Source organism: Amblyomma maculatum, chromosome 6 (genome assembly GCF_055883805.1).
Source record: "Amblyomma maculatum isolate TAMU_Amacu chromosome 6, ASM5588380v1, whole genome shotgun sequence".
Taxonomy (NCBI): Eukaryota; Metazoa; Arthropoda; class Arachnida; order Ixodida; family Ixodidae; genus Amblyomma; species Amblyomma maculatum.
The window spans coordinates 14,379,919-14,404,486 of NC_139349.1; the positions used below are offsets into that span (position 1 = coordinate 14,379,919).

The 24,568-nt window shown below is 49.3% G+C and overlaps 1 protein-coding gene across 8 annotated transcripts in view; it reads left to right on the forward strand.

The window, feature by feature from the left end:
* bru3 (CUGBP Elav-like family member bruno 3) overlaps nucleotides 1–24,568 on the forward strand; it is a 609,833-nt gene that overhangs the window by 362,097 nt on the left and 223,168 nt on the right. Inside the window, exon 1 of one of the 8 annotated variants that reach the window (XM_084606107.1) lies at nucleotides 436–576. The exons of the other annotated variants lie outside the window; for them this stretch is intronic. Coding sequence (XP_084462233.1) covers nucleotides 559–576 — 18 coding nt within the window. The 5' untranslated portion in view covers nucleotides 436–558. Of the gene's footprint in view, nucleotides 1–435; nucleotides 577–24,568 lie in introns of those variants that run through there. 8 annotated transcript variants of the gene reach the window in all.

Sequence of the window (24,568 nt, forward strand, 5' to 3'; positions counted from 1 at the left end):
CGAGCATTTGTCACATGGTGTTGTCTTGAGCTTTTGCTTCTGGTTTTGCTCGTAGGAAGCGTAAATACACAGCAAGCGAGTTATGAACAAAGTAAGGAGTTTGCGTTAAAAGGTAAAAAAAAAAAAAAGATAAAGGTGATTCAGCTTGGGGCCAATCAGGAGTCATCTGAACTAGATGGCGAGTCTTGGTTTCGCATGGTTGATCTCGATGTTTGATAGTTTTGCTTGATTTGAACTGGCTTATCTTGGTTCACATATAACACGTGTGCTGATGAAGTTATCGGGACCAATATAGATAGAAAGTCCCGACACAACGAAGCCTTACGAACGGGTCCGCAAGCCTAGTCAAGCTTGTTTGACTTAAGTTCAAGTGCCTCTTTGGTTTCCATATTCATCTGAAAAGTGCTGCTTAAGTCGGCAGCTCCTGCCAATAAGGCCATGCCACGATGTCTCGTGATGTCACAGAATCCGACGACAAATCAGCGCCCAGCCATGCCACCTGCCAACCGCCACCTGCCAGAGGCATGATCCGGAGAACGGACCGGATAGAGACAAGCGATGGCTTTCCAACAGGGTGTAAGTCCTAAAAGTCTGCTGCGTACCCTTAAAGTTAGCTCACCGGGCGTTAGATGGCTTATGCGCTGTTTCTGTTTGTTAGATTTCTGTACGCACGCCGAAGTAGGCACTGTAAACTCGGGGCGTCATACCTGCCCATGCCGACGTTACTCTGAGCCCCACCAAGGGCGCTGAGCCAGTTTGGCCACTGCATCGCGGGCACGGGAAGCCCAGGCGTTTGCTACCGTTGCCAGATAAGAGGAGGACGTGGCACTCGAAAGTGCCGCGTCCCAGGATCACACACAATGCTTTGAACAGCCCGAGCCCTTCGCACCAGAATGCAACCTCTGCCACACTTTGCCTTTCATGTATTTAATTGTTAACTGCGCATAATTTGCGAGGCGCGCTTGTAAGCATCTTACTCTCACGTGACTGCTGCTATCCCCCTGCCTCCTTCCGTCACTGCTCGTATACGACTGTCCTGTAAAGGCGGTTCCCTGAAAGAAAAGAGAACAGATGGGTGTTGGCTTGCGTGTGAAAACTGCACGTCGGCACGCTGTGGCAATTAGGTAACCAGGCAGTTTGCACATCGACAGGCTCCTTTTCTCCCTCTGCTCGCTTATCTTTGTTCTGCAGACGATGCCGCTGCTACAGTCGAAGGAAACGTGCCACGCCTGCCTTTCGGCAGCTACTCTCCGCTGTATTGCCGTCACGTAACCTAGAAGTCACGAACGGGAGGGAGACGACAGGCGGAACAGACATTCACGTAAAGTGAAACAGAACAAGACCGAATCACATGGCCGATAAGGAACTGCTCCCGCTTTTGAATAAAGGTGTTTTGGCGAACGATTAGGCGCGCAGATCATGCGCATTTTGCATTTAGCGCGCAAATATGAGTTGATAGATGAATATCGCTTTGTTGCGTTCTTGCGCTGTTCGCCTTCCCGCAAGAATGCTGTTTAGTCTCGTGGTGGTCGTTGATATATCTGGAGAACGTCGGAGTCTTCTATCCCGCTGGTCGAATCTCAGCCGCCCTCCTCCTCCACAGGCGGTCTCGAGATGCCGTACTCCTCTCCTCCGTGGCCACTGAAACCTCGTTGGCCCCGGGTGCCCTGCTAAATGGCTTACTGGGGGAAGCGATGCCGCCGAGAACGCGTTTCTGCGCGCCCTACTCCCTGCTGCCCGGAATAACGTCGCTGGGCTGGCCTTCCTCCGCGAGCTGAGTTCGCGGTATCTGTCACATCGTGCGACCGAAGCTCGGCGTCTGTCGCCATCAGCGTCACTCGCTGTCCGGAGCTGAGGGCAGCGTGCTTGCCAAATCTGCCGGCTGCGTCTTTCTAGCGGAGGCAGCGGAACGGACAACTGGCCATATCGTTCTGCCGTTCTGTTTCCCACATGGGGCGGCCCGCGAGAAGCTCGTGGGCCAGCAATAAAATGGAAGAACTGCGTTCGCCGGTTTTGTACTTCACGCATAAACGCACACATGAATGAGGCGTGCCAAAAAAAAAAAAAAGTAAACTTGTATACAAGTTTGCTTTTTTTTTATAGTCTATAGTTTTTTTTATAGTTTTTTTATAGCCTATGTTTTTATAGTCTATAGACTTTAACATGGATGTATAGAGGGTAGAAATAAGCAGTTGCTGGTCACGCAGTGTAGTATAAAATGCGGAGCCTATGAACAGTGGACGCAGAAGAGAATTGGAAGTAACATTGGAACAAAGCCCTGCGTTATAATACTTGACTTGTACGACTTCTGCATGTTTCTTTTTTTTTTTTTTTTTTTTTTAGTGAGAACAGAGGTTCAAGACTATGGCTTAACTGCTAGCGGTACTTGAACTCAAGAAAGCAGGCAGAGCCGATTAAGTGTCGTGTAGTTAAGCTTGGGATTAAATACATGTACACCGTCGTGTTCTTTAGCGGTTAACGTGACGACATATCCACACTTCAGTGTTGTGTATTTTAATCGTTTGCTACGAGTAGGTGACTGAAAGCAGTAGGTATAATGTGACAGTTTATCTCTTTAGGGTCCCGCCTCCATACCGCAACTGTTAAGGGACAAGGCATGCGTCTACAAAATCCGACATCGACTTAGCGGGATCTGAAGCAACGGTACGTGATTCTGGTGTTAAGGCTGTCATCATTTTTCTTGTATCAGGTGTGCAGTTGTTCGGTGGCGTCAACAATAGGGTGATCTTCACGAGGCGCCTCGACCCGTATAGTCTCATGCAATCGTGGTGCCGGCAGAGTGGCCTTTGTGCAATTCAGATTGCTGTATAGTTACGTGCGATAGCAATGCGGTCAAGTACCATCCAGATTTGTGCACCGGTAGGAGTTTTTCTTTTTCGTCCCCGCCTTGGTCTGGTCGACGGGCACAGTTTGAAAGGCAAACACGTTTCGGAAGGAAATGGGGGAAAGGGAAATGAAGCTGTGGCGTTGACGGCGTTACCTGTAAAAACAAAACCAAAAAGTAGTGGCGCTGTAGTTCGCGCTGTGCCACTCATAGCTTTGCGCAAAGAGAAAGCGTTACTTGCGGCTGCTCATAGTCTGTTGAGGTGGAGAGATCCTCTGTAAGTTGTTGACGGGACTGCCAGTACATGGTCATTTTATTCTTATTCCCTTGTCATTGATCTCCCTTTTTCTCTCGTTTTCTCTCTTTTGCTCTTATTGCGCACGGGTCGCTGCAAGCAAATATCACGGTATCGAACCATACCAGCAAATTTGGGCGCATGTTCGCTGCCAACATGCGGTAATATTTTTCGACGGGCTAAGGTCCTGAGATCGCGGGTCTGATGAGTCTTGATCCTTGAACTTTGGACGGCTTTGAGAATCCCGTCCTATTTATCCATGGTTATATGCGACGGACAGGAACGAGGAAGACAGGCAGTGATGAAAGAGGAGTATGGAGCGTCTGATCATGCGTCATACTACGTATTTCAGGCTTTCGAACGCTCTGCTGAGCTCCTTGAGACTGATTCTGCACACCTGCACGGCAGCGAGACATTCCTCAAATTCCTTTCAACTCGTTTTTCTCAAGCATGCGGTTAGATCGTTACGAGCAAATGTCGCATTTTCGCTCGATATTCTGCGCAAGAACTGCATCCCCACGGGCCTGTGAAGCGTGATGAAAACAACCTTAACTTTCGGCTTGTCTCCAATCGTCACGCGCGTTACACTCCATCCGCAGGGCCACGCATATAGTGTACTAGAATACTCTCCGTAACCACTCACGGGCCTGTGAAACGTGATGAAAACAACCTTAACTTTCAGTTTGTCCCGAACCGTCACGCGCGTTACACTCTATCCGCAGGGCGACGCATATACTCTCTGTAACCACGCACCGGCCTGTGGAGCGTGATGAAAACAACTTTAACTTTCGGCTTGTCCCGAATCGTCACGCGCGTTACACTTCATCCTTAGGGCCACGCAAATAGTGTAGAATATTCTCTGTAACCACGCACGGTGTGACGACAGTCGTCTTCTGGTCATTCCTTTCGACCCCACGAAAGACCACGTGAGGAACGCTGCGTGTTGCATGTTCGGGGCGACCCTCACAGAGCGCGTCCTGGCGCGGACGCCTGTTGTCGGAATGAAAAACTCCCCTTCTCTCCTCTTCCTTTTTTAATACCGGCGCGCGCACGCAGGAAGGGATCCTCTAATGATTCCGACGGGGCGCGCCACAAGCTCTTTGCGGAGAAGACCCGTCGAGCGCTGCATCCTCTCTCGGCGGCGCTCGAGCTCCATCGTCATCAACATCCGACGAGAGACACACACGCGTGCCTTAGGCCTCTGACGCATCGATCGTCGCACGCTCTCCCCCTTCCCCACCTGCCACGCTTTGCAGTCGCGCTGCGTTTATTCGCACATTTGCTTTCGCCTCCAGCTGTTCTTTGTTCGTTTTTCCGACTTCTCTCCCCTTGTCGGTCTCCTATTTCTTTCCCTTCCTGTTATTTTCGTTTTATTATGTGTTTTCGCGTACGTGTGCGCTCTGATTCCCGGGTGTCTCCCCAGGCGTCCGTGATGCTCTTCAGCCGCGCGGGGAGGGGGACAGTCGAGGCACGCGCCGACTCCCCAGTGCCCCGCCCGCCTCTCCGGCGCAGATACCGCATGCAAACCGTGGCTCAGCTAGGCGCGCGTCCACCCACCCGGAGAGCCGTGACTCATCAGCAGGCGTCGAGCACAAGAAGAGGAACGCTGCTGCTCTCCCCCTTCTCCCGCTGTCCGCATGATACGAGAACTCTGTCTCGCCATTCCTCCGAGAGCATCTTTCTCGGCCGATGTCTTTGCCCTTTCTATCCCTTAATCTTTTTTCTCAGTCTGGCGGGAGTAGACCATTTTTTTGTTCCCGTCGTCTGGGCCCCTCGGTGAAAGTACCGACGACGGTCCGGCACGGTGTCGGTGATGTTTCGACCCCGGGACGTGTTGTCGGCGCGCTTTGTCAGCTGGTCATCGCCGCGAAAGAGAGCCCGCTTTTTCCCGGCCTGGTACATCGGTCGTGACTCTGCTTCCTTTCACGATGTTGTGGGTTCCTCGCACTCTGTTGCGTCTGTTGGCTGAAGCGAGCTCTTCTACAAGCCAGCTGTATTCGTTTCCTCTCATTAGGAGGACGAAGGGGACTAGTTGGTGGGATCCACGGGAAAAGCAACACCCCAAACACGACCATGGTGGGTCAGGAAGACCGAGCTTCTGCTTAATCCAAAACTAGTGTCTTTCTTGGCCTATCTGTCCTCATTGTTTGCATTCTCGTCTACTTTTTTTCTTTTAAGTTTACAATACGCAGTTTACCTTTTTTTTTTTTTTTTTGGCATGTGTGTGCTTCAGTTTTCATTTTATTATAGAAGTTTGCGAATAATGAAGTTTTGGATACAAATCGAATTTGAATATGGGAAAAAAAATGTCTCGAATATCGAACCGAACAGCGAATATCCGATCATAAAAAAAATAGCAAACACTGCTCGTCTTGTTCATTTCACAATTCACATCACATTTTCAAATAACACTAAACTAAAGTTGAACAGAAGTCTATATCCTACTGTAAAATCCAGTGAAAGTTTTACAGCATTCCTTATACCAGTTTTTTTGTATAGAAACGGCCTGAATGAAACCGGGTGGAGCTGTCATATTGGTGTTGAACACAGCAAGTATTCGCTAATTTGTATTTTAAAGACGAAAAGTAGATTGAGCTCACGAAAGCTTGAATTATCGAATGGGTCTAAGAAAACTGCCGAAAATCGATTGCATTACAACAGTTTTAAGTGATGAACACCTGCATGATGGTTATCTGCATTGGAGGTGAAACAGAAGTAAGAACCACGTTTCTTCTCGGTTGCGTCAAGTGCTTGCCTTTGCGCTGAGTGTCGGAAAGGTTCTCATAAATAAAAAGACTAGCGCAAATAACACAGACAGACATAGGAGAAGACAGGACGAGCGCTAATCCTGTCTTCTCCTATGTCTGTGTCTTTGTTATTTGCGCTAGTCTTTTTATTTATGATGACTCACCAACTGGCCCAGCTTTCTGCTTTGGAAAGGTTCTCCTCTCAAAAGGGAAGTTCCCTCTGCACAGAACAGCCCCGTCACATTTTGAAGATGCTTCACTGTATGCTTTAGCTTCAAGCGTTGCGGTGAAGCGCACCGTGCGCAGTACGGTGAAACTACTGCGAATTCAGAAATGTTCGAGTAGTCCCTAATTTTAAGATATTCGTAAAAAAACTAAAGTATGTTCGATTCTTATTCGATATTTCGAGTATACCTCTAGTATATTATGAAAATTTTCATTAATTAGTTTTCTTTTTAAATTGGCATATGGCATATGAGAATGTAAGCGGGCAATGACCTAGCCAGCTGTGAGAAGGGAGGTCTATTTTAGAGCATGTTCCGAAATTGTCTTATATGGTAAAGGTGCTGAAGTTTCTCATATGATTTTAACGTGCTCGACCTGGGCAACTTGGACAGCAACAGTGTGCTTTCATGCCTCGTCCACGTCATGTGTCGGCCGTGTCGTGTGCTTTTAGCCATCCTCATAGAGCCGCCATGTAGCTTAAGCCGTGGCAAGCAATCTTCTGTGCGCACGTACGCGGTATTCTCCGTCTGACTTTTCGTCAGCCTCGAGTGATCGTTTCGTGAAATAGTGAGAAGAATAAATGCGTAGGTTAGCCACTGTCTGACAGGTGGCATCGGCCTACGGGGTGCCAACGAGGAGAACCTGCAGCAGGTCGGCGAGGATGCCATGGTCACCCTCGCAAAGAAGCTGTGCTCAAGCACAGCCAACCGTGAATAAATAGGCAGCAGGACGCGTCATGTGCTCATATACTGGTCGCACTACCCATTCATTGTTCAGGCATGCCTAAACTAGGCTACGTTTTGAAGAATTTAACAGCTTCTAGCTTCTGTGGAGCAGTTTGGCCTGGTAAGCAAAATCAGGGAAAGTCGGAGCAATCCAAGAGCCCTCTTCAGCGAAGATATTTCATTTACGTGTGATGTCGCTTGGTCCGCGAGATACCGTCGCATTCCCTCGAAGCCCTATTCGTCTTATGGACTTTGGTGGGGGCTAAACTGTAGGGATGCACATTTCAGTATGGAGTAATAGAGCGAATCTAATATGCTGAATTCTAGAGCAGTACCTTACCGTTTGGTAAATGCTGGTGTACGGGATGCAGTTCTCAGCGTGTGGAATTTGATCGCCTATGTTTGCCGGAAGGCTTGTAAACCTAAATTTCTGGACCTTTAACCTGTTCATGTGCGGGTGCCTTGCTGTGTGTTTTGGGTTGAACCTTGTATCACGTTAGTTGCGTAGTTAGGCTGAGCGTGGAAAAGAGACTTTTTGTTTGTTTGTTTGTTTGTTTGTTTGTTTGTTTGTTTGTTTGTTTGTTTGTTTGTTTGTTTTCTATTAGCGATGTTCGCTGTTCATTCCTGTTTAACCGTGCGTGAAAAAACTCTCCGTGGCGCTTCATAATATTTCTATGACGTTGTGCTACCGAGAAAGAGAAGAAAGTGGCATTTTTATGGAAAATCAGAAAATATGCGAACGTATAGTGACGGATAAACATTTTCGGGATACATGTTTGCAGGAAAAAAAAGTTTTGCGTGGCCTTGTTTACTAAGTCAGTTAGTACGCTTATTTGTTCATGCAGGTGGAGCTAGCATGTCGCCTCATAATTCCGTGCTTCTCGTCGGCCACATTTTAGTTAATATCGTAAACTTCTACCTATGACTTCACTCGTGACAATATCTATGAACTCGCAACTCGCGTTTGTACACGTGTACTGGTGGCGGCTTCGCTCGTTATCGTGACAAGCAGCCGCTGTGCGCTCACGCTCTGAAAACTGCAACTCTCTGTAGATGTCGCCACCGTCGAGACAATGCCGCTGTCGCCCGACGTGGTGCGCTTATGCCAGCGGCGTCCCAAAAGAGGCTTCCTTCCTGACAGCCGTCGTCCCCGGTGGACGGGGACCGAATCGCGCGCGCTTTGATGGCCGGCCGAAGCGGACGGCAGTGGTGTTGTCCCGAGGGCACCGCCGCGCTCTCGTTCGCCTAAGAGCCAATCGATAGGCGCACAGCCGCGCCGGAGTGAGTGAGCGCGCGCCCCTATTAGCATAGCCGATAAACAGCGTCCTCGCGAAGCACACTTCCGGCCACCGGCTGCTGCTGCTCTCCCTAGAGGGGACCTGCTCACGGGACACCAGCCTCGCCGCCTGGACTACGCGTGCACCGATAGGAAATGAGCCCACAGCACGACAGCGCGTACAAATGTTGGGTTTGACACGCGGTCTCCATGCGCGTAGGCCTGCCTGGTAGCGTACAGAGAGGCTGCCTGGTTCACGTCCGGGTTATTTTGGTCACAAATAACCTGCGCTAACGGTTCCTACGAGTGTCCTGTCCGCAGTCTCAATAAAGAATGTGGGGCGCCCGGGCAGTATTCTCAAAATTGTGCGGCATATAACTTTGTGTAGCTTAACTTGCTATGTCCACATATAAGCCAGATTGAGCTTTTATAGGTATGGGCTAAAAATTTGTAGAAAACTAGCTGTGGTTTAGCTCTGGTTAAACCTGGATGGAAGCGGAAGCTTTTTTTGTCTGGCTACGCCAGTGGCCGAACTCAGCCTTTTAAAGGTGTGGCGCGAAAGCGTGCGCTACAAGCCCACATATAAACTCCCGCTTTAAACAAGTTGTATGGACGTGTCTCCGTGTCCTAGGGGTAATGTGAATGCAAAGTGTTCCGACAGGCTGATTCTGATATCACACTCCTATACGAAAAGAGCGACCCGAGTTGGCAGCTCCTGTCAAACGTAATGTCAAGCAACCCTACAGCCGGTTAGTGCTCGGCCATGTCAGCTATCGCCCATGCTCTTGGATGGGTTCGACGCTTGTGTACCAAGTGTGGAGCGAAAACTTTGTCTGCGGGCGACCGAGCGTTGCATCGAACATAACTAGCGTTCCCTTGAACGCATCAAAGTTTACCGGCGTTCTATGCAGAACCCACTTTCATGCCTGTTATGAATGTGCCTGCGTGCCGTGGGAGTAACGTGAATTCAAATGTCATGGCAGGCTGGTTCTAATGTCGCCCTCCCACATGAAAGGAGAGGCCCGAGTTGGCGCTCTTTCAGGCTACCTGACCGACACTGACGCTGAATGCTCGACTTAGCTGCCGTATAGTGAAAAAATTAGTGCATAAGAATTGTGTTAGCGTCTTCTGGCGCATATTAATGAAGTTGCTGCGATGGAAATGTTCCCTCCCATTCTCGGTTGGTGTCGTGGTACGCTCATGCTCTTGTACTTCTTTTTGGCAACAGCGAAGCATTGCTTTGCAACGGTCCACAGGAAGCAAACGCTAAACAAACTGAAATACCGTCCGTGGAAAGCCTGGAAGAACTGCGCTCTCGGGCAGGCCTCTCCGTTTCGGACGCGCCGCAGCTTTTGTTGTCGGCGGGCAGCGGCCGATGGACGCTGCGCAACGCCGGCAACGCCAAAATACGCCGCTTCAGAGGTTCTTGGCGGCATCCTCCCTAAATATAGGCTCCCTGCCGATCGTGCTCTGGCCCACGGCTCGGCAGCACGTGCTACCGGACGCAGCTGTGTGCTGCAGCTTGCAGTATAAGCGAAGCTCGCCGTAGGGGCCCCTCGGCGGTGCTGCTTGTGTATACGGTCGCTTTATCAACCACGGGGTAGTAATGTTTAGCGGCTATTTTCTGCGGGTGGGCGACAGCTTCCGTGGTTAACGGTGAAAACTGACGATCTGGGCAGCACGAAGTGAGGCTGCGCGTAATCGTTAAAGCCCGTAGATTCCGCGTTGTTTGGAGAAGGGAGAGGGATGTGCACTTGATGCTCGTGCCTGCCTCGGAAAGCAAGAGAAAAACATTTCGCAGACTCTCGTCCTTTCGACCAGGCATGCATGCATGCCGTATACCGTGTTCTTTATCCTTATCGCCACGATAAACCCGCGCAGCAGGGTATTCGTATAATTAACCGAAAGCGGGGTGGAATACCTTTACCGCCGCCCTTGGCTCTTGACGTCTATTCCCGCATTCCCGCATTCCAGTTTCTGTCATGAGTCGGGTAAGCTTCCGCGTACCTGCTACGGCGGCGTTTATATTTTTCGTACTGATTTTGACTTTCTCATCTCGCTCGTTCCGAAAAAAAAAAAAAAAGTAAAAAGGGGGGGGGGGGGGGGTTGTATGGGAACCGCACTTAGAGCGACGTACTTCCCAGCAGATCGTTACGCCGACCCTGCAAGATTTAGAATGACACGAGGAAATGGATTTACTGCATAGAGCCTGTTTTAAGATTGCAAAGAAAAAATATAGTAATTAGACAGAGAAGAGAGCTAATGAACGGTGCAGCTGAAGTCGCAGCAATAGCTTTGTTATTTCCGCTTTTTCCGTACATCAAGTTCAGTTGTGTTGAGCTCAGCAATGGCTCGTAGTTCCTTCGAAGGCGGAATGCAGTCTCCTCCACTTAGCGCCGATTACAGTGCTGGTTGTAAATTAATCCGGAGCCCTATATGCAACAAAGAGCCTCAGCCGAGTCGTCTCATTTGACGGATACATTTCATCAATTCCGAATGGGAGCAACACTCTCGACACCGTTCTATTCCACAGTTATTCTCTTTTCTTTCATCCCATCCCAGAGCAACATCGCCTACGAGGGGCGCCTTAGTAGATGACTCCGCTTCGCCCCCCTGGTGTTCTTTAAACGTGCGGTAAACGTTGCATTGCGGACTACATGGGAGCCTTGTGTTTCTCCGCCATCGAAACACGACTGCCGCGGCCGTTGCCGAACCCGCGTCCTGCGTCTTAGCAGCTAGGCGCCGAACCGCAGCATCATTAATGTCCTTTTCGCAGCTGTCCCGCCTTTATGTGAAGTAGCTGTTTTTGATGAGGCCTTTCCGCTTCAGTTTTTCATTAACGAATTTCTTTTTAAGCTCTTTCACCGTTGGACCCTCCTGCACATCCGTTCTGTCACTTCGAGTATGCGTTGGGGGATACTACTTTAATCTGAAGAAACTGTGTGCCTTTGTCTTTAGCGGCATCCGCTCGTAGTGCGATGGCTCTTGCGTAATTCTCACATCGCGGTTCGTACTTAATACGCTTGCTGAGAATTCTCTTTTAGCGTTATCGCACCTGTAGAAAAACAAAAAGCTTGTCATCATAACTTGGCGATTCTCTACGGCCGCCGCTCGCATAATGCGCTACAGCAGCTCAAACTCAAAGTCGCCGAACTTTCATACACACACACACACACACAAAAAGTAGAACGAAATGATATGATTGGTGCAGAAACAAGGCGCGGCGCTTTCAACTGGTGCGCATCGCTTGTTGCACGCGATGCATCTCTGAGGAGCTTCTGCGCTGCTGCTCTAAACCGGCGCCTTCAGTGTTTGTAGGCAACAGGGCGGCGCTTTCCGAGGCAACGGGCCAGAGACGCGCATGTCTTCTCTGCCAGTACTGTGCTTTTTTTTTTTTCTATATCTGTAGTGCAAGCGGTGCGCGCAAGAGCTCCCAGCGGTACGAAACCGGACGCTGGGAAGTTCGCATCTCGGCTATGTAAACCCGGCCTGTGAACCAAGTGTAGTAGCGGCTGTCGTGGGAGGAGAAGGAATATGAAGAATGAAAAAATAAAATAAAATGGAGGATCGCAGGGAGAGGCCTATTGTTTCCCGGAGTTTCCGGTCTGTTTTTATTTCTCTTTGGCTGTTGCCTCCTCGGCCCCAGTTCCGCCGAGTAGATTGATGGGGCGTTTTGGCGCAGACCCGGAAATATTCGCCAGGCTGGGCTGCTGCGGCTAGGGTCCCGGGCGAGCAGCAGGTTCCTGACGGCGTCGTTACCCAAGGGAGGCGGGCACGAGCGGAATATACTCTCTCGTATAACCGAGCAGCCTTCGTTGTGCTTCTGCGTATAAATTTATAGCCCACCTCCGACCAGAACACACTGTTCTTATTTTCCCGTTTTACGATAACTCGCTAAGCCATTCTGCTTCGACGTCTCGCTTTCTAAAATAATACCGGAGGCATTAGGGGTTGCCAGAAAGACGTGAAATCAGGACATGCGATATCCGACAGTACCCAACGTCACCGGCAGTGTGTCGGTCTTAGGTTGCGCAGTTTATTGCGTTATATGACTTATCCGTCGGGTTTCACATTTGTAGTGCGAATGCACTATTTCACGAGGTTTAACCGGGCTGTCAAGATGTGTGGTACAATACTGCGCCTTTCCTGTAAACAAATTACTAATGTAAGGTAGGTTATGTAAAAGAGGTAAATATTGGCGATGGTAATTAATAAAAATTCTAATAAAATAATAGTCCATGATAATTAGTGGGGTAATGGAATATAACGAAAACTAAAAATGGCAATTAAAAGTAAATAAAATAACATCTTGCTGCGCGCCATAGTTGCCTGCATAGGCGCACCACTGCTACGGCACGTCGGACCACGCCAGTATGGCGAGTGAGCCGAGTCCTTGTACTGTCTCGGCCGAATATGTGCAATACGTGGCCTGAGTTAGAACGGGAGAGAAGACGCCGTAAACGTGAAAACGTTGCCTGATTTGTATATATCCTAGAGCGTAACCGAAACGAAACTTGGAGAAAAAAACTAAAAACAAATACGGACCATCAGCTGAACTTAGTTAAACCGTCTAACTCGGTTTAGTTGACACTCTGCAAATTTTGTTTTAATGTCTTTTAAAGACACCGCGATTTTGCGATATGTTCGCCAACAACGACGGGATGCTTTGCGAGTTCGCTGGCATCGCGCTTAAGTGTACGTTGCATACAAAATTCTTCAAGTTCTATGCAACCGTTTACAACGGGAAAAACGGCCCATTTCTGCTTTTATCGCATGTCAGGCTAGCACCGTTGTGAACTTAGGCGACGCTGCACAAGATCTGCAACTCAGTCGAGCTGAAATCGAAATGAATCTTTTAATAAATCGCTGCAGAAAGGCTTCTAATAAGCCGCTTGTCTTACTCCAGCTTTACCCGTTGCAACTGCTACCCAAGCAAGCAGTAAAAAAGAAGCCTCCGTCGTTCTCTTGGTTAGTACGTTTTAGTTCAGGGTTGACGTTGGGCCCAACCTTCCGCGTTCTACACGGTACGCTTGTGCATTTCCAATCTTCATTAGTGACGCTCCTACTTGGCCGGCTTCAAGAAAAGCAACCGTTTCTCTTTTTCCCCCCTCTCTCGCTCTCTTTTATCCTTCTCTTCTTTAGAGTGTGCGTAAAAGTAGCGTAGGCTGGGGTTGAGCAAAGAGGAGGCCAGCCGCGGCTCCTGCAACGCGCCCTCTCCACCGGGGCCCACTAGGGGTGGCTCTCCAAGCAACCTCTTCTTTTGTAATAAATGCTTTCCGCCACCACTACCGGGGAGAAAGCGCTACTCGCTCGTCGGCTGCTGTGCAGCGCACATGGATGCTGTGCCGAATCGGCTTCGAGAAAGAGAGAGCTAAGCAGCGCGAGCGTTGTCACGGCTGTCCGTTTCAAGTTCCCTGCGTCTGACATACCTGGTTTATACAGTTCAACATGAACGAAGGCCGGCTTAATTTGTGCTGGACAGAGTTTATGCTACTAACGGCACTTTCTCTGCAGAGATAATTTAATTTGAGCGAAGTTTCGGTATAGCATCAATGCCAAAAGGTGCTTTGCAGGTATAATGAATACTTTTGCGCGAACTAGTTATCATAACATAGGAGAATTCAAGTATGCGAGAACCACGGCTAAGCAAAATGTTCTGGTCGCATTCGTCGAAGATCGGGTTATATTTCTGACATCAGTTCGTATTCAGGAGCTAGGCCGCATGACGCAAGCGCATCGCTTAGCAGGCGAGCTCGCTTTTAGCATGACGGTACCGTGACGTGAACAAAGAATTTTGACGGCTATATAAATACGGAAAACCAGTGGAAATTAATAACAACAGAATATTTCTGAGCGAGAAACGCTCGCAGAAACAGCCCTCCAGTTGTTTCTGGTCATAGCTGTCGTGGGATGAGATTACTGTACCTCTACTCTTCCACAGCCTTTGCATACAACGAATATGTAATGAAAACAGACAAATGACCTGTTCAGATGGAACGGACAGCGGTCCTGTTTGCGCAAGTTTGGGAAGCTCGTAAACCTTACGACGTTAGGCCGCGACGAACCCCCGATGTCTGTACCGCCTGTTAGTCAGCGCACGATAAAGAGTGGACAACAACGCGAAGCCCTGTCGTAACGAGAAGCTCCATTGGGTTGCTTAACTCTGCGCGCACTGTCACACGCTGACCAGCACTGGTGGCGCTGCACCCTACAGCGCAGAGTGTGACGCGATGGAGAGGGGGAGGGTGCTCGTGGGACCCGGGCTGCCATTTGCATAATGGTGCCCGAGCACCGGCCTCGCCTTGGGGCGGCAAGAAGCCAACGGTCGTCGTCGTCGGGGCCAAATGTCGGATCGCTAAGCAGATTAGCCGCGTGCGAATTGTTGACGATGCGCAGCAAATGTTCCTCCTCGCCTGAAGAGCACTGCTTGCCTGGCTGACGCTTCTGCGGGAAAAGTGTGCGAGCCAGGGGTAAATGTAAGGTCCGACTGCGGAGAGGAGAAGAAAGCAGCTCTATACCTCGACGCGCCGGGCGAAGCGTAGGGCTTCCTTTCCTCGCCGAACCGAAGCGGCGCTGAGAAAACATACCCATAAGTATTAAGGGGCGGTAGTGTGTAACCTCACAGTGCGAATAACGCCGCTTGCACTGCGTGACAAGCGCGCGCGAGCGAATTTCATGCTCCGAGGCTGCTCCGCGACCCTTGGCCTCCTCACCGCCATTTTCTTTTTCCTACTTCGTAGCGACTCTACTAGTACTGACAGTTCTCGTACTACGGGTCGCTTCTCTTTTCTTTTTCCTCGTTACAAAACTGGAACAATTTGACGGCCTTCCCTTGTTGCTCCTGTGCGCTTTTCCGAACGTAGCAGTGTGCAGCGCGTGGTCGCACGTAATTCTGGCGCCCCGCTTTCGTCCGCCGCGTTCAAACACGGTGCCACACAATGACTGTTTTCTTATCCTGCCCTTCCCAGCGGCACCGACTGCCGGCCGGGAGGCATCGCGTGACGGCGCGCATGCTCACGCGATGCAGCGATCCAGCCGCGCAAGCTAACCGGGCTCAAACTCCTTGATTCTTTTTTGCATGTCTGTTCGCTGCTTTCTAAGAAATCCATATCGATCGCATTGTAGCATCCTTTTGGACACTGTAACTCCACTCACAGCTCCTGATTGGTATATGTGAGGAATGTTCGGTACCTCGTACGCAGCGGCACAAGCTCCCAGCTTGATGCGTGGAACAATAGTAAAAAAAGAAAAGAAAAAAAAAGGGGGAGGGGGAATTGTATTGTTGCCCGGTAGTGTCACAAACGGCTTGCTGCAAAGCGCTTACCTATGTGCACGCGCTTGTTTTGCTGCAAGAAGTCTCAACATAAACGAAACAGAAGCTAACAAGATAACCCTTGTATTCGTTTCAGAGCGCTCTAGTCTCAGGCAGCGGAGTAGTATAGGTGATCATCTGTGGCAGAAAAAGGCCAAAATCGCCGCCCTTAGCGCGATGCTATAGGGCGAGCATTGGGACGGGGAAAAAAAGGCGAACAGAAGGCATCGTTGTTTATTTGTAGATAGCCCGCATTCGCGACGGAAAACAAATCAGGCTGTCAGACAGGCGCCGCATCGGCGTGAGACGCCCCGATGTCACACGCACCGTGTACTCGGCTCACAGTTCGCAGTTTTGTAGGAGGCCGACAACAATGCGTGCCTGCCGGGACCAGCGTGTACACAGCCTGATCAAAACCGTGCAGCGGTGTGGAATCCAGGGCCGTCGTCACTAGAAAAGGGGCCGTATCTACAAAGATGCCGGCTTTTAACATGACAGTGTTAGCATGCAGGGTTAACGACCCGACGGTGAATTGTTGCGCCGTTCTGATACGAGCCAGAGACTTCGTTAATGCACGCCCTGCTTGTCCTACACGTGGTCGGTTGCCCTCTACACCACTGCACGTTTCTAGAGAGTAGAGAAGCCGGTGCGCGCATGGGCCTCGTCGCGCGGATGTCACCTGGACTCATATTTTGGCAAATGAGCTAGAAACACAAAATGCGCTCAACTCTTGTCTGTGCATGCGTCGCCTCGTCCTCCGTCCCGGATTTGCTGCCAAAACGCGCTCGCCCCGCGTATACCTGCTGTCCCGACTCGCAGCCGTCGTGTCACCGAGGCGCCGAAGAGCGCTCGCCTGAAGAGTCCCCGCACGCAGCCGCCGCCAGCGAAAGGCTGCCAAGCGGGAATCGAAGCATATATGAGACAGCGCATGTTCTGTGCCCAGAAAAGATGCGCGTTTTGTGCACGCAGCGGATGAAGAATGCGACGGAATTTTTCACTTAACTTCCTTTCCTCTTCTTTCGATTTCTTTTCTTCTGAAGACAAAAGTGATACTTCTCGCTCCCGGATCAGAGGAGAAGTGGACTGAGGAGGATGGAGGAACCGCGAGAACGAATTTCGGCAGGGCTCTATCGATAGGTTTACGCGTTCTGTGGACGAGGCTACCCTGCGAAGCTCTTGTGGGTTGGAAAATACCGAAAAATGATATGCGCGTGTCCCGTTCATGGGGACTTATCGCGTTAAATTTGCGGTTCACGTGGAGATATCTTTTCGCGCGGATTCCTAAACGCTAGGCGCCATACCGCCACTTATACAAATATAACCGGTAAGTCCCATAGAGTCCATCTTTATCAACGACGGCACTTGCATGGAGTCGTCGCAGTGTGCCCTGAAATGTGTGAAACCATTTTCTGCGTGGGTGTTGAAGTCGTAAAAGGCTATAGTAATACAGTGATTTAGCTTGGCGGACACGCACTATCGTAGAAGTATATCGGCTTGCCTGGCCCCTCGTGCGCACGTTCATTGACAGAGGTGGGTGCAATCGTGGTTACTACGGCTGCGTTGGAGGTGTCCGGTAAACCGGTGTACGTCATTAATAGTACCTATCCGACAAGCTCTCTAATGCACGCGTTGGCTGGTAAGACGCCGAAACGGTGTCTCATATGATGCGTCGTATATAGCTGATGGAACCTTGTTCCGCGGTCGGAATGAGTTGCTGGACGGTCGCATGGCGTTGTTTCGCGTGAAGATGGGACTTCGACCAAATAAATGCGCGCACGACCTATGAGCGCGACATGGAAAAGTGCGTTTCGATGCGCATATCATGCATGAGACCCTCTGCTATGTGAGAAAATTCCGGGGTGCAGGCGCGAGCACTATAGGAGCATTGTACTTGGTTTTCAGTCAGAGCATTCGTTTTGGCATATGCATAAGCATTCGAACAGGTGTAAACTGGTCATGGAAACAAACAAGCAGAAAAAGGAAAAACGAAATGTGAGCTTTACACTCTCGCTTGAGTAGCAGTTACGACTGCATCTTGTTTCGGTTCAGGCACATACCTCTCTGCTGCACTCCTGTCGGACTCCTTTGAGGCCGTGATGGAATCAGCTTTTTTTTTTCTTTTTTTTTTTGCTCTATAACTACACATATAAGAAGTAAAAAGATATGAAAGGGGCCTATTTTTGTCGAGCTGTCTCCCATATTTTGCAGTAGATTGATTATGACTGTAGGCTAACGGGTATCCTGAATCTCAAACCGAAGTGGAGACCAATGTACGAGCGCAGCAAATTCGCATTAGTTTTAACCACGCTAAACCGGCCGGAATTTTTTCCTTCTACCGGATTTATTTTGCTCCTTGCGTATTCAAAATTTGCTTATGTTGCCAGGTTCACGGCACAGTCAGGGAGCGCACTTTCTTCGCGCTCTCCAGCAGTCAACGCTGCGCGGAGATGGATGGCTCCGGCGACCGCCCCTTGTCTGCTTTCGAGCGTGTTTCGCTGCTATTTCTGGGGTCCCCTCCAACTTGCGTTGCAAATTTCAATTAGGTGCCTCCGCGGGGCCCAGTTTAGTATGCAAATCTGATAAGTCGTTAGCGATCGCCCAGAGGCGGCGCCATCGAACGCTCGTTTCTTCCAAGCGCACATGCTACGAAGGGGAAGAGAGAAAACGCGCGCCCGATTTGCTTTCGCGTCTGCCGCCAATGAAACGAACATTCGTCGCGCCCAACACGGCCCGACAATCAAGGTGCTCGGCTGGTGAGTCGCCCGTGCGTCACGTCGCAATTAGAGGCCCAGCTTGCGGCCTGCTGGGTGGTCGTTATACCGGGCACTATAGAGCGTTTTTTCGAATTTGAGATGACGTCTAGAGCACAAAGCAAGTGCGTTCGCGAATTTCGTCAGAAAGCGGCAGACTTCGCCCCAACAAGCTTACTCTTCAATACAAACCCCGCCCTGAGTTAAAGGCGCGGAAAAGCTTTCGTAATTCCTCCCAACGTGTTCCCTGTGGACTGGAGGGCTTTAATTTAATTCTATCACGCAGTTGTGCTCGATAACAATTATTGAGTGCCCCAGCGGTATTAGACGAGCTGATCGCAATGGAACGAGCAACCGAGGAACTAGTCTTCGCATCTTCTGTCTACTGAGTTACTCAGTTACGCAGGATGCGCCGCTCAAACACAGCAGTCGCAAGCAGCGAGCTGATGTCGAAGATTACCGCGGACATCTTCGCTGCTGGCCTGGACGCCATGCTTCGTTAAGCTAGCTCGATGCGGTGCCGCAAATATTTTTCTCTTTTCTTCTTTTACATGTGCTTGTTTCTTTTGCAGGAGGTCGCATGGCCTTGAAATGGCACTTACTCCCTTGCACAGTGCCGCAGCCCTTGAAAAACGCCGATACCACATTGAAAGCACCACGTGGCTCCAGTTTCGCAAGGTTTAAGTTCATGCTTTTTTTGGAAAGCAAAAGCGCAGAAACGGATTTCCAGACCAAAAGTGGGAGAAAAAAAAAAAACAGTGAAAAGTGGGGATAGAGCGTTCGCTTTCTTGTCGGGGACCGCCGTCTTTTCCGGGTGGCGTTAAGTGGTCCAAGTGGTTCAACAGATTACCGTTCCACAGCAGTGGCGCGTGAGTGGATACAATAGGTTGTTGCAACTTTCATGATGCGGTCGTCTAGAATTATTGTTCGATCTCAGACGCCGTTCGCATGAAGTATAAACGTTCGTGCAGGCGGTAAAGCGCGCTAGTTGGTTGTGGTAATCATGAAATAATCTTAAAACATCACTGACGGGGTAAAAAAAGAAAACGGTCACAGCAAAGATGCAAACAATTTCAGTTACTTGGCAGGTTTGTGGTCGGCCTCGATACTGAAGTTATCCCTGTTTCACACACACAAAAAAAAATTGTTTCACGTACTACTTAATACCCCATTCCTATGCCAGCTGTATGATGTCCAAAATTCGCTGTTATTTTCGTCGTGAAATTTCTTTCTGCGCCTACTATGAGGCGAAATTTGCATTATCGTGTACTAAAAATAAAAGCTTGAGGGAAGAGGATTTTGGCTCATTTCGCAAATGACCATATCCTGAGAAACGGTACACAGAACCAAATAATTAAGGTTTCAAGTTCGAACTCTAGCCGCTTTCTCGCGATCTTTGTTCTATGCAACTCCAAAAATACTTCAGAATTAAGGGCTCAAATATTGAAGGTGAAGTTATTTCGTGCAATATTTATTTTCTCCGCTAGGACATATCTTTCCGTATTTGCAGCCTTTATGTCATCCTCCGCTCGGAGCAGGAGATCACTCCATCCTGCCCAGTGGCCGACCATGCATTCATCGTTCACTTCGCTCCTGTGTATACACTCGATAGTATCGATACCGAGTAAACAGCGAATGCCAAACAAACGAGAACCAAACAGCGGAGGTCAGCGTTCCGTTCCGCCCGTCTTTGGATTGTATGCGCGCGCACACACACGCACACGCGAGCGCGCGCACTAGCGAAAGCGAAAACCTGCGTCCGCGACTCATCGCCTATCGATCATAGGCAGGGTGAAAGCAGCACCGGCGGCGGAGGCACAGAGCAGCGCCAGCCCGCCTTGTTGCGTGCTGCGATGCCGAGGAGGCCGTGCGCCAGCCGTCGACGCGCTGAAAAGGAAGAGTGTGCGACGCGAGCAAAAGCGCCGCTAGGTAAAAAGGGGCCGAAAGGAAGGAGCCCCGGGATGCATCTTCAAGATGGCAGCGTGCGATGCGCGCCGCCCTCCTCGGCTCGCGAGCTGCCTCTCCCGCGATCCATCAAAGGAGGGCCCCGAACCACCGCCGTCCATACCTGCCTGCGAGTGTCGACCCGGCCGGGTTCGGCAGCGACACGCGATGCATCCTTCGGGCGCATGTCAGCGACGACGAGAGCGTCGCAAGGGGAGGGTGAAATCTCGCGACGTCTTTCCTCTGCCGCACTTGCGCGCCAGGAATGCGCACGTTTTACAGTGATAGCTTTTAAGCGACCATTACCTTGCTTCCGCGTCGGTGTTATTAGTAATGGTAGTAGTATATAGCGAGTGCAATCGGAGAGTGGTTGCCACGGAAACTATCCGGACGGCTACCGTGCGAACAGGAGGAAGATTAACATGCGATGAGGGAGGTATGGCGACAGAAGAGGAACACGCATTTGGAGAGTAGAAGTGCGAGTGAATATCATGTCGCAACGCCAACTGTTCCAAGGCCCGTTTTCTGGTTTTCATATCATTGTGGTAGCGGTAGTGGAAAGCAGATAAGAGTTGCTCTATAGCTATAAACATTTTCATGTCACTAAAAAGCTGTTTATTTTCAGTATATCGTCGAATGGAATGGAAACAACCTAGCAGCTGTCGCTGAATATCAAGTTACACGGTGATTACTGTGCATCCCGTGTGTGTGTGTGTGTGTGTGTGTGTGTGTGTGTGTGTGTGTGTGTGTGTGTGTGTGTGTGTGTGTGTGTGTGTGTGTGTGTGTGTGTGTGTGTGTGTGTGTGTGTGTGTGTGTGTGTGTGTGTGTGTGTGTGTGTGTGTGTGTGTGTGTGTGTGTGTGTGAGAGAGAGAGAGAGAGAGAGAGAGAAAAAACCAGGTCCACAAAACCTCCTATTTCGGGTCGTCCGCCGGTCTCGTACCTGGTGGTTGTCTTTGTATTTGGTGATCGCGACCTGACAGCCACTCTCTTCGCTCACCGGTAGTCGCGCCGGCAGACCCAGTATTCTTGTAACGCAGTAGAGGTCATGTGAAGATGGCCTCTGCAGACTGGTTTTAATTTTTATGCCTGCGTTAGAAAGAGCTATATGAACGAAAACCTAGCGGCGTCCTTTCATTGGTGTGCAGTGCTTCCGAGAAAGAGGTGGAATATTAAATACTTCCCGCACTCATTGCCTCGAGTACAATTAAAACTCGTGGCGCCGCTGCTTTAGACCACTCAAGCATCAAGGCATATTGGTGGTGTTTAAGTTACCTCCTTTGGCAACTAGAGGAAACCCCCCAACCAAGTATGCCGGTATAAAATCAAAATTTGTTGGGTGTCGTTTTTGCGAAGACATCCATGAATTCATTGTATTCATCGGAGCTGCCTTGGTCCTTAAATACGCCTCGCAGTTTCAGCTTGAGTACATCTTCGGCATAAATTATGGGGGACACTCCAGCTCCGCGATAGCGTATGCTTCCACCCGACACACCGCTTTAACCAAGCCGTATGAAAGTGCCTGCGTGGCCTAGGGGTAGCTAACGTGAATGCAAAGGGTTTTGGCAGGCTGATTTTGTTGTCACCTTCCCACATGAAAGGAGAGGCCTGAGTTGGCAGCTCCTGCCAAGCGTAATGTCAGGAAGCCCTGCGTCCAGTTATTGTTCGGCCAATTCAGCTGCAGCTACTGTCTTCCAGTACCATGCTCGTAATTTTTCGCTGCTAACGCCAACGTTGGCGCCTGAATTTCGGTGAACGGGGCCTTTGACGCTATCGCGTTATAAGAGCACATAGGTAGGGCGTTCATGTCGCAGTACCTGACTGCCAAGTGATTCCGCCATTTCTCGTGTAGGCCAAGCAGAAAACAAAAACGCATCGCATGGAACCGACTCACCATTAACATCTGTGCAACGAATGCCTCATGGCGTAAGTGGGAGGTATTATTTAAAGGTACGCTGTAGGTTGGCCCAACAGTGTCTCATTATTTTAAGAAAGGCATATTCTGCATTATTTGGTTTCCTACATAGCAAGCAATTTAAACCCCAAGGAAAAAAGAAAGCACCTATGTCTGGTAGTGAAATTTTGACTGGCAATGTATTAGTACGCAGTTTGAAAAAAAAAAAAAAAAAAGATGGCTTCACTCTGGCTAGAACTATCATCTTCCCTGTATGTTTCAGTACGTCTTCTCCTTGGTAGCGAATACTAGGTCACCTAGAAATCCTTTTTCAGTTATCATTTTTGGCGTTTCACATTCATGAGGTAATGCAGTGAAAAAGGCGCGAACACAAACTTGCAAGAGCTGACGACTTTCCGCAAGCATGTGCAAACAGCGCATCGAAGGTAGTTTTTAGACGAAGCGGTTTCGTTTGGAAAAACACAAGAGAAATGTACAGCTACAGAAACATGCGAAGAAGAAAGTTGTTTGGTCATTGAGCAAAAAAAGAACGCTACGTATTGAAAAAATATTTTAGTAAGTTAAGATCTTCACCAGCCTAAGGTTGGATGAGGTTGTTGTGCCTTGTGATCTAGTGAGTTGATTGCCACACCAAGGTCGCAGAAGACTCAAACCTTCCACACATAAGTCGATTGCAATAGAGAACTTCCAGCATGTACCACGACTTCTCAAATAAGAACACGTGGCTAATGACTGGCCAGGCAAATATTGACAAATCTCTTCTTCCCGATCTGTTCGATTGTTGTTGCAGTTTTCCGGCTTTCGGGCTCGATTATGATGCGTTATTTTCGTACTGAGTGAAGACGATTCCTAGCTTTGTACACGGAACTCGTGAAAGTTCTGCACTCCTTTGGATTTCAAGTGGGCATCCCCTTGCCCCCTTGCCCCTTTGGTGTCTGCTGGGGCTGTGAACCGCGTGCCAAAAAGCCGCTCCTGCCTTTCATCTCCGCCCACTCAAAGCTCGTAAATAGATCCCTTTCCACGTCTTGATTTAAAAACGCACTCGGCAAAAGCTGCTCGCATCTCATCACAGAAGCGCTCAACCATCAAGCCGAAAGGCTGAGCAGTGCCGGCTATCCGCAGCACCTTCTCATCTCGGTTACTGAAGGCCTCCTCAAAAAGATGCGCACCGATGTGAATAAGTGTGATGCCCACGCACAGCGTAGGCAAAAGGTAGCTGTGATACCGTACATTCACTAACTGTCACACAACCTGAAATAAGTTGCGCAGCGGTACGACATGAAAGTCGTTTTCTTTGCTCCGCACAAACTGTCAAAACTGTGCAAAATGACTGATCCGGAGATGACCAAGCAAATGAACTGCGGCAAAAAGCATCGGCGGCCCTTTGTTGAATGCGCAGAAGGCGTAATATACGAAATTCCGTTAAACTGTAAAAAAACATATGTAGGCCAAACTGGGAGATGTGCGCATGTTAGGTTGAGAGAACACGCCAACAATGTAAAAAATGCCCGTGACGACAAATATTTTGAAGATTTTCTGGCCACCCACTGCCTTAGTGTTCTCCAGATCTTGCTGGCACTGTTATTAGAAAAATAAGCAAACAACGTGTAACACGAGAAATCATAGAATCTTAACTGATATGTAATCGGGGAGAAGCATGTGTTAGCTCTGCCTCTATCATTGTTTCTGAAAAAGAACGCTCTTATTTGCGCATGCATTGACAGTAACGCCTGATTGTTTCGGAGTATATATGTTCACGCGATCCGTTCGCAATAAATGTTGGAAGTTCAGCGCCGTCCTTGTCTCGCCTGGTCCTTGTCTCTTCGCGCTGTTATATATTTGTTCAAGGCATCCCCATTCCCGATGCCATAACCCAACAAATTTATCCAGATAAGTGGTCAACATATACAGAACCTTGGCGCCGGTCTCGCGATATTACTAACACTCCCCTTGTCGACAGAAAATACAGTCAAGTGGTAAGATTTCTGATGAGCATAGGATTTCACGCGACTGATGTGCGAAACCGCTGGTGTCATTGCTCCTAGTTATTTGCGCAAGAAATGGCACCAAGTAAAGCACAAACCAAAGCAGGGAGAAGGGACAGCTCTGCCTCACTGACGAGCGCGGTATAGTCTCAATCAAATTTTTAGTATATATTGACGCTGAACTCTATTGTTATTAACCGTGTTAATATCGTTTAATACAATAGCGCAGACGCATTTGTATTCAAAATCAAGAACGGAATATTATATGGGACAATCATATGGCGTTTCTATACCTTTTTATTCCAAACTTGTCATTTCCGCACTCTTTCTCCAGCTATCGGAGTACCAGCCCCTCACGCTGTGCTTTGGAACCCTCGTCTTCATCTATTGTTATTACTCGTTCAAGAAACGACACCTTGAACGGTTCAAGAAATACATACATTGCTTTCTGAAGCTAGACCACTATGCTCCGAGCAGCACATTGTGAAGTCATAGCACCTGAACAGAGTTGCCTGTCACTGAGCAGAAGCGTACTGCTCATAAGAGTAGCCG